Source organism: Sprattus sprattus (genome assembly GCF_963457725.1).
Source record: "Sprattus sprattus genome assembly, chromosome: 16".
Classification (NCBI taxonomy): domain Eukaryota; kingdom Metazoa; phylum Chordata; class Actinopteri; order Clupeiformes; family Clupeidae; genus Sprattus; species Sprattus sprattus.
Genome location: NC_137914.1, coordinates 14,408,898 through 14,419,772, shown reverse-complemented (window position 1 = coordinate 14,419,772; position 10,875 = coordinate 14,408,898). Strand labels below are relative to the sequence as shown.

Genomic DNA, 10,875 nt, shown 5'->3' with positions numbered 1-10,875 from the left:
TTTCCATAGTAAAAAAAAAAAAAACACTGGAATAACTCATTACTAGACCCTTCAAGCCAAGGTAACCCCAGGTATACATTACTCAATGATTTTAAACAGTGTTTGCCAGTGACCATTTTTGACCTTTAAATATTTTTTGGGGCAAAACAACATGGTCTTTTCTCTTTGGGATGGACTGCTCCGATGCTCCAATAAGTCTAAATCCTAAAAGCGTTAAAGGCAAATACCAGTTATATGCATTCCTCTAATGTACAGATGTACAATAAAAGTAATTCTGTGCAGAAAAAAAACTGTCATCAAGGTTCATCACGAATATAAGTTTGACAACAAACTAAATGTATGTTTCCTAGACCCAATAAAATTATCAAATCAAGTTTAGGACATGTCTGCACATTCACATTGACATTTCTGAATATAAGCCAAAATCAACAATGCACATCCACATTCTGAGCAATAAAATAACAAAAGCATTGGTTTCCCTTTAATTAACTTTAAGTAACTTTGGTGAAGCAAAAGAATCAACAAAACATCATCTGTAAACCTGAAAATCAAAGATTTGATAATAGCAAGGGTTACATCAGATAACTCAGACATAACAAGGCTGTGATAAGAAGGCAAAGGCAAGAATGCGGGTTAAGGTGTATGAACTGTTGGAAAAGATGGTAAAGAGTAAACTAAAAGGTCTCTTGTGAAAGCACTGTGTACACATTACACTGGTGCAATGGTGGGCCTTCTGGCTGTGGTAAATTTGGATTTGTTTTCAAAAAAACGAAATGATTGGGAAAAACTCAGATAATTAATAATTTGATCTATGACGTATATCTGTTCATGTGGGCAGTGGCATGGAGAGGGAACACAGGAAGTTGGAGATGCAAGACATGAAGAGGGAGAAGAAGTCATGAAGAAGGAGAAGAAAGAGGCGTTTGATTTGTGGGAGAAGGAATAGTGGAGGCAAGGTTGTAGGTCGAGTTGGATGAAGTTGGCTGTGTTGGGGACTGCCGACTAGGAATTGTTGATCTGTTAGTGGGAGAATGGAGACTGGTGTCAGCTGTGGTGGGTGAGTCCAAGCTGACTTCATCCCCTTCCTCAGAGTCCCATACCTCACTTTGAAGGTAATCAGCAAAAAGAGCTTTAGCACGTTGCAGCACCCTTCCGAGATTGTGTCTCCGAACAAGCCGGTCAAAATGCATGGCCAGTTCGTTATAATCTAGGCTGTTCTTAATAATGTGGTCACGGTGCTCTAGCAGAATAGACAGGCACAGAAACAGCATGAAGGGATTGCCTTTGCCAAACTCTTGTGGAGGTGGCAAAGAACAGGGTTTGATGGGTGCACTGTTAGTATTTGGGGAGTTAACCGTGGCTGTGGAGGTTTTGGAGCAAGGGGAAGGAAGATTGCTGGAAAAAGGCTTGGGCAGAGAGGGAGATTTCACAAAAGACAACACAGGAGAGTACAGTAATGAGCGATTTTGAGGGAAGGTCAAAGTCGGGGAGGAAAGAGTAGACTTTCCAAGGGGTGTGGAAGGAGAGTTAGCACCCGTTCCATTAGAGGTTGGAGGAGGTGATGCAAGTCTTCCAGACGTTTCATCTGGAGATGTTGGTCTTCCATTCATTAAAGAAGATGCACTGTAATGGGATGGTGGGCTGTCTGGGGAGGTTCCTCTCCAGTTGGATAGGGAGGGGGAAGTGGTGAGAGACTGGTTGGATCCAGTGTTCCTCGTAGGCAGGTGTGAAGGCAATGGTAACACTGGAGAAGCTTGCCCGTTGGGTGAGCTCCTCTGCTCCATGTCTGGAATTGATGACTCGCGGCTTCTTATCAGAGGCGCCCTCTCTCCAGGGTCATCCTCACTGTCCTCCGTTGACTGGCGAACTGGCAAAGGTGATGAAGGGCTACAGGAATGAAACTCAGGGGTAGCAATAGCGGATTCCTTCTGCGACTCAAAGCTGTCCTCATTCCTGGCACTGTAGTATTTAAATTCACCAAAACTGGGTTGTTTCTCAAATGGAGGAACTGAAGCACTGTTCATCTTGGCTTTATATGCTGAGCAGTAGTCTCCTTCACCATCAGGTCTCGGACCTTCGTCAACCGTTGGCTCATCTTCTAAGGTCATCTTCCTTTCCCCGTCCGCCTCTTCTCGCGAGGGCCGTAACATATGGCGTCTCCGTTGCCTTTCCTTTTGCTGTCCCTCCATCACCTCACCCTCTGCCATTCCGTACCCCTCCTCCAAGGTGCCGTTTTTTTCAGACTCCTGAGTTGAAGCAATTAACTCCACTTCTGTTTCCGGAGGATCAGGTGGAAGGGAACTCCAGGTTACCTCCAGCATCCTAAGAGCATCATCAAATGCAAACTCGCGCTTCAGCTCCAGAAGTAGCCAACGGTAACAGAAGAATAGGTCATCAGCTCCCATAGAAACCAAATAGGCATAGAATTCCGGGTCAGAATACTGGAGCAGCAGCTTCAGGTGCTGGAATTTGACTGACATGAGCTGTCCGTCAGGGCGGAAGTTGCCTTCCAGCCTTTTCATGATTCCACAGAAGCAGATAAATGCATGTGCCTCATTGTCCATCACTGCAAGAATTGGTGATGCAATATCACTCATACCCTGGCAGTAAGACACCTATGAGCAAAGACAGAAACAGATATGATATTTTAAGATAATATTTGTTTACACTCTGTTAATTGTTGAAATTCAAAAACTCCCACTGAAAGATCTTGTAATGTGTGAGACCCCCCCCCCCCCCCCCCCTTTCTTGATCAGTCATTTAGTATGTAAATCATGACTTCAAGATTCAAGAGAGCAAGTTGTGTAGTGTATACAGTACAGCGATCTGACCACTCTGAAAGCCATGTAGTGTCTAACTAGCTGTGCCAATGTAATATGTCTTTGTCAGTAGTAATAACAGCATCACCAAAGATTATTATCATGTAGTTACTGCCCTTCATGAGCTGAGGTTTCTACCTGTGGATGTGTGATGGCATAGGTTGTCAGGAGGTCAGTCAGGGCCGTGAGATGGGGGCTGTCCTCTGAGCCAGCGTAGTAAGGGTGTGCTCTGTCAGTTCTTAACACATCCTTCATCACATTTCCTCTGATGAACTCCAGATCTTCTGAGCTGACCCTGCCAGACCATTCCCTTTTGAGTTGGTCATACTCTCGGGTCTTTCTCTTCATGTAGTCCATCCTCTCTAAACCAGCCAAGCCATCTGGATACACGTTAAGGAGATATCGCCACACAACCTAGAAGACAGATATTGATAATGACAGATAGGAAAAAAAGAATTCAGGGATCTCATGATTGCATTTTCAAATTAGGAATAAACTATATTCTAAAAGAAAATGTAATACAACACATGAAATGATACCCTTTGTGTTTTCAGAGCATTTGGTTACATCCTGAACCATGCCTTTTTACACTACATCACATTCCAAAATCGAAAAAAAGATAGCACAACAACAAATGGCAAAAAATGGAAATGTAATACAACATAGTATCTGTGGTATATACAGACATGCAAGTAGAAAATATAACTGCTACTGCAGTATCATCCCTGATCTGACATCTAGGGTATTTCTCTGATTCATGATGACAGCATTCTCTTCCCCTCACATACTTTGCGCAATGATGGCTCCACCCCTCCGTGGTAGATGCGCAGTCTGAGGTCCTCCGGCCGCGTCAGCTGCCCCAGGCTGTTGAGATAGCTGTGGAACTCAGTGTCACTCAGGGGGGGCTTGAAGGGCTTCACCTCTTCCCCATAAGACCAGCTCAAGGCCTGCTGCACTTTGGACAGTGTTTTACCCATCTGAGGAGAGTGGCAAGAGCGAGAGAGAGAGAGAGAGAGACAGAGAGGTAGATTGACAGATGTTGATTGATCACGACATCACATCAGGGTGGGAGAGCAAGTTTCTGAGAGCCGTGCACTTTTGACCTCGACATGATTGCATTAGGAGTTGAACCTGACTGAAAGCAGAAGAGACTGGCTGGGAAAAGAGCTGGCTGACGGGCTCAGTAACCTGGGACAGGAGGGACTGGGTGAAAGGGAGGGCAGCGGCCGCAAGGGATCGCTTCTCGCCCACTTCAGAGCCGATCACGTCTTTAGGGCTGATGATGTCCCAGTCTTCCAGAACAGGACCTGTAGACCGAGAGCAACACCATTATCCTGACTGTCCCAGACATTTTATACACAGAGGTTGTTTATTATGAACAAGGTGTGCTCACTGTCTTCAGACGGTTTGATGTCCATCTTGAGCTGCAGGAATGGTTTAGCTGCAGAGACAAACGCAGCATCTAAATCCCAATCAGAGAGGAGAGAAAGGTACACTTCCACACCCGAGCGATCTCGGGATAAATAACTTATTCCAAAATTCCTCTTCCTGTGAACAGAACACACAATAGTCACAATAGTGTCCCAATAGTGTTTTAATCCAACATTTTAAGTTTCGTTTGTTAGATGCAACCTGCCTCTTACTGCCAAAACCAACAAAGCAGGGGGATACACAAACACCCAATACATTTTCATTTTACAAATTCAAGACATTCATTAATCATCATCATCATTCTTCCTCTCCTGTACTAACCCGTTGAGTTCAAAGGCCCGGATGAGAATGTGCTGTAGGACTTCCAGTGAGGTTATCTGAGGATCGACAGCAAATGAACGGAACTCCACTGGCAGCATCCCCTCAAACTTCTGCAAGGAAAAGAACAACAGAGAAAAACATGACAAGCTGACATATGCTCACATTAATGGAGGGGACAGGCTTGACTGAATCTACAATAACCAAGAACACGTCACTGATGTGTCCGCTATTTTAACATTAATTCAGCAATTCATATAAGCAGTGCTTTACTAAAAGAAACAACAAGCGCACAAGAGAATATTCATTTCATCAGAGCCAACACTTCCAAATTCTACATGTCAAATTCTACAATTCTAGATGTTTTAAGAATGAGATAATTTTTTCTAAGTGAACAATTAAACCATCCATGTTACAGCTAAACTATCCATTTTAAAGTCAGTCGATCATTATGATAAAACCAGCAACCACAAAATGGCTGTACAATATAATCCCACAAGGCAATGGTTTACAATCAGAATTCTGATTTGATACAATTGCATGCCCCCATTTTGCAGTTGCCAGTTATAGCCTTCTAACTCAGTACTAGACCAATTTCAATTGTTAATTGCACTTAGTAAAGGTTTGGACCCAAAAAGGTTTAAAAATAGGGCCCATGTTGAAAATGTTTCCCTTCCCCAGATGCTTCCTTTAAACCTTTTGTAGGGCCTACACGCTTAACACAAGATTCTTCAATGTAAGCTAGAGTAAAGGTATTATAACATTATACCATTTTGGACTTCAACATATAAGTCCTCTTCACCCACTGATAACTGTTTGATCTGTACTTTAAAAAGTTGCACAAGGTCTGCTTGCGACCCGAGAAAGGACAATTAACGATCAAAATCGGTCCAGTATTGAGTTAGAATGCTATAACCGCAAACCGCAAAACGGCTTTACAATGTAATCCGGTGGGGCAAGTATCTGCATCAAAGTAAACCAGTTTACCGTTATTAAGGTAAATAGACATAGGTCTATCTATGTAGGGATCCTTTCCATGTAGTCAGAGACAATAAACATGAGCGTATAGCCTACTTGGCGCGTACACCACTTTTTAATAGATTTTTTAAATGAAATTAGTGTGTGTGTATTTGTGGAGGGTGGGGGTAATATGTCTTTAGTAGCACGTTTAAGTATTGTTGTTTGACCAGTGGCATCTGAGTTTGCACGTCGATATGGAAATCGAAAGTTCCAAGGACAATGAGACATCATGTAATATGGTGCTAGCACTTGATGAATAACTACTTTTTGAGAAGGAACTGGATGAGTAAGTTTTAATATTTTTAACTATCACACTTGGAGATTTGTGTGTTGTAGTGACTAACATGTTCAGTGTAGGCTAATATATTTGCCAGTGGAGTTATAGTATATAGTAATATGCAGTGGCGGTCCGTGCATTTCACGACTAGGCCTTCAGCGATGTCCTACACGATGTTAAACTGAGTGAATCCACCTCCTAATACCATCATTATGACGCCATGGCCCTCGAACCAGTATATTTTATACAGAAAGGCAGTATAAGTGAGCATTGCATCACCTTAACATAGTCGAGTACAACAGACTTTATTAATATTTCCGGAGCATTTCTAAATCAATACACCCGTATTAACAATACATTAAGAGTAGTAAACTCTAAGTTATATGATCGCTTGGATATTACTGTCACAACTTAAAAATAAAAGGCAATTTTCAGGGATTAGTCTACAAAGTTTTATTAAGTCCACCAAAAGTAGCCTTTGTGACTCAATGTGAGGTTTAACAAGTTTAACAAGTAACATCGCATTGTCCCACCTGCAAAGCAGTTTCATTAAACTTCCCATCCTCACGATATCCAGTTTTTCTTGAAAGTTCCGTCTTGAAAATGGCGTTGTAATTGTATCAAAAACTGGAATTATCAAGTTTGTGTAAACTAATTTATTTGAGTTGGTTAATGTAATTATATTTAGTCTTACCAATTGAAACAACTAGAAGAATAAGCATTGAAACCGATGTACGTCGTTTTAGCCAGCTAAACTGAGCACTGAAGCACTGCACCGGTCTGCCTCAGTATCCAATCAAAGGACGTTTACGTGTCACGTTCAACGCGAGGAAAGACATCTTCCGGGCCTTCTAGAAGGCCCAGTGTCGCCAACTCGAAATCTGATTGGTTGTCACAACTGTCTGTTTCAGTTCATTCAACTTAAATGAACTGAAACAGCAAGTTGTGATAGCCAATCAGATGTACACGGGCCTTCAATGTGAATTCTGAAGGCCTCAGGGAAGATTTCTGTTCTCGGGGAAGATTTCAAGGAGCGTGTGGCAACACATGATAGCGGAAATATGATTGGATGAAAGCTCTAACATAAATGAACAACGCTGGAAGCATGAAATGAAGATAATGGACTATGGGGAATCATTTAATACATATTTATGAAAAGAAAATATTAAAATTAAATTTATTTTATTACATTTATTTTCTGATGATGTTTAGGCCAGCAGAGAAGGCCTTGAAGGCCCTGACGGACCGCCACTGGTAATATGCCACATAGACTACGGCAGGGGTTTTCAACTGGTTTTGTCCCAGGGACCACCATTTGACTAGTAATTTGCGGCCTACTGATGTACCTGCCCACGCATGCGTGTTTGTAACCGAGGCCGCCGTGCCTCCTCTGCCCATAACACTTAAATATGTGAAATTATCACTAACCCTCCCCACCGTTCACATATTCCGCCTTGTTAAAGTCATTTCTTCGCTGAATATGGGGCTGCATCAGTATATTTTAGGCATTGCGACTTGGCTATTCAGATTATTTAGATTAACGTATTGTTCTTAATTTAGTTATTTTTCAAGATATTAAATGTGTTGAAATATCAATGCGAATTATTAAAATAAAAAAATGAAATGGTGAACTGATCAACATAGGCACATGTCGCGGACCCCCTGCTATGCCGTCGCGGACCCCTCGTTGAAAACCCCTGGACTACGGAATAGTTTACTAGTGTAGCCCACCTTGTCTATTGGTTAATACAAAATCTGTCAGTAACATATCATTTTGCAGCCAGCTGATTTGAACACAGTTACAGTATTGTCATTACAGTATTGTATGGCTATTAAACTATCATAACATGTTTGCTTTTGCTATTATCTTACAGAGACATCCAGAATTTAGGCTTTATCAACATTGCTGTCAGCACAGTAAATCAGCAGGCTATCAGTATGATATTGTAAAAACTGGATCATTAAAGTTAGCCTAGCTGTTCATAGCAGTCAGCTAAATACACGCAATCTAATTGAGGATGACTTTTGCAATGAGTGTTTCAAACAAATGCTCTGGTGCATAGTGAATTATGTGGGTGATGTCAGCTCCTCAATAAGCTACGTGGTCCACAACTCAAGTAGCCTACCTAAGATAAAAAAAAATGATAAAATTAGATAAAATGTTTCTCTGAAGTGATATATTTAGAGCATATTTAGAGTAGTCTGCTTTTAGTTCTGCTCTGTTGGTACAGCATTTCATAAAACTTGAGGTACTACTCTAGCCAATAGCCAGGGACCATCAAAATCAGACCAGGCATCAATTTTTAAAAGAGCTAACTTCTTTTTTATTGTAATAAATCCCATTTTATGGACTGACAACTTGTATTGTTCATTTCATATTTGTTCCGAATTCGTTCGTAATATATTTGTTCCAAAAATTCTTCCAGGAATGCAATGTGATTGCATGTATATACAGTATAGATTGATTCACTGCGTGTTTGGCTTTGCACTAGGCTATATCAATTTCAATAAACTGTAAAAAGGTCCCCATTCCCTTTTCTTAACTTATCACACAGTGACATTGAGGGGTCAGAGAGGGCCAGTGGGGAGGGGGGATTTACCTGTGACCAACACCTATCTCATCCATATGCAGGATATAGACCACTGACTTTCCAAAAGAAAAAGTGTTACTGTGTGTAAGTTGAGTAACCAAACTACATGAAACTGATGAATGCTTTAATTACCTCTATGTAGCTAACACTTGTACAACGTTCAGACCTCAGAGGTCTTGGCCACAACCCTAAGTGTGCGCTCAAAGATTATTGTTGCTGAGTTTGTGCCATATAAAGCGCTTTGGTATCAATATTTTTACATGGGGGGTGGGTGGTATGAAAATGTCAAGCCATGTCATACTACCTTAAAGGTGCCTGGCAGGCCTCAGAATCCATCGGGGTTAGGCTAAATGCTTTATGATACTTCTTAAATAAAGGCTACCATAGCGGCCACTTGATCAGATAGCACAAGGTAAATCTTTCCACTAATGAAAAGTCTTGATTTCCATCTCTTGCTGTGGAAAGAAGGTCAAGACAACAGAGGTTCTTTGGAGGAACGAAGTGGTCAGTTTCTCCTAGATCTCACAAAGGTCCATTGCATACAATAAATGGAGACCATACACTAATTTTGAACACTGACTGATTCATATTTTAATAACGCTAATAACGCTATGCTGTCTGCCAGATTGTCAATGAATCATTGCTGGAGAATCTCTGCCCTGTGCCTTCTTAGATGATGCTTATTGTTGTGGTGAAAAAGTCAAGCCTCCCTTTTATAAGGCGAAGTGTTGACATCCACCTTATTGCATAGCTGAATGCTGTGGCGGCGAAATTACATTGTTGTTGATGGTAACATCTGCTACAATGCCAAAACTCGTTAGCTAGAATACTTGAAGTAATCATAGGCTATTTAGTTGTGAGAGAAAACAAGTTCGTTTGCACCTGCTTACCAACTATCTTATTCTTATCTTGAATAACCTCGGACACGACTATAGATTTGACACTTCCCAGTGACGTCAGCGCTGTTTCAATAAATGACTCAAGAAACCCGTGTGCATTCAACACTCTCCCACTGTTGGTTTTCATAATCCTACACTGATGAATTCCTTGGCCATCTATTGTTGACACGAGACGTTTCAAGTGACAGCTGTCAACATCCAAATTTGTCCACAAAAATGCACTTTTACTCTCAGTTTCTAAGTCTAAGGAACACGTTTGTAGATATACATAGCTAGCCGTGTCAACTCGAATACGAATGCAACGATTTCGTCATGATACATTAGCTAAACGTTAATGTTCAGAAACAAATATACTGTAATTTACGATTGTTGCCAATTGGGATAACGTTAGCTAGCCATTTAAAAGGGAAAACACCTGCGACTAGCATCTAATCATCCCGATTAAGTCAACAACATATTATCAACCGTTAACAAGCTTCTGATAACGAAATCATTATTTTTTTTTAATATGTAATATATATAGCTGGTATAATATATAACAGCTGGTAGCACTGTCCAATTCCTGACGCCAGCAGGACACATCACAAGGAAAGGTATCCTGCCAGCTCGCTATCCATATCGCTGGTGGTTTCATAAAATTTCTCACCTTGACTTTGACACGAACAACCCCCCTCTCCTCCTCAGCTGCCATGATGGGGAGTCCACTCGATAATCCAAAGAAATGTGTTATTTCACTAACTGTACAGTATCATGAAAATGACCATGAAAACAAACACCAGCTGTAGACTAGCCGTTTTTCTCTCCACGCAACGCTTTGTCTCATACAGTGAAAACATCGCTATCACAGAGGGTTACTTCCTGTATCACGACAGACTGCTTTCAAAATACAAGCATTTTTCGGTACATTTTATAAGCCTGGGCTAAATCCTCGGCATGATATTTTGTAGCAGGCTTATTCTATGCCTGTAATGTATAGACCCGAAGCATGTTCAAATATATAACCCTTCAAAATGAAGGCTTTTTATTCCAGATGAAATTCCAACGCCACAACAAAATACAGAGCAAGAGCAAAAGCTAAGGGAAATACTGAATAGGGTAAATTTCACGTCAAACTTATACCATTATTGTCACCGGCATGCGCTGACTTTTAATCGTTTTTTGTTGCCGTTGCTATTTCGCTCCTGGTTTTCCATTTCCATTTTGCTTCCCACCCTTTTAGGCAGGATGTGACATCAAATATACATTACATCACTCATAAACTGAGAGTGCAGAATGAAAACACTAAAGGGAGCAGCCACAGGCAGTGGGCAGCAACACACACAAGCAGGACACACTACAAGCTTCAGCTTGTGCATCTATCCACTATCCACTAGCTCTGCTACATTGGTGAAGTTTAAACTCGTGTCGTAATTATTTGAATTGATAGAAATTGATATAACTTTGTCAATATTAGGATATATTTGGAGTTCTCCATATGCACATCTGAACAGTGGGCAGTAAAGTTAAAGAGACGTATCTGC

General features: G+C 41.2%; 1 protein-coding gene across 1 annotated transcript; it reads right to left on the bottom strand.

The window, feature by feature from the left end:
• Positions 1–359: 359 nt before the first annotated feature.
• tbc1d25 (TBC1 domain family, member 25) lies at positions 360–10,046 on the bottom strand (the record flags this gene model as incomplete). Its single annotated transcript, XM_080853327.1, has 7 exons — positions 360–2,615; positions 2,958–3,233; positions 3,608–3,796; positions 4,008–4,126; positions 4,213–4,367; positions 4,572–4,681; positions 10,002–10,046. The coding sequence occupies 7 exons, from the start codon at positions 10,044–10,046 to the stop codon at positions 897–899; spliced, it is 2,613 nt and encodes an 870-aa protein (XP_080709453.1). The 3' UTR covers positions 360–896.
• Positions 10,047–10,875: the final 829 nt, after the last annotated feature.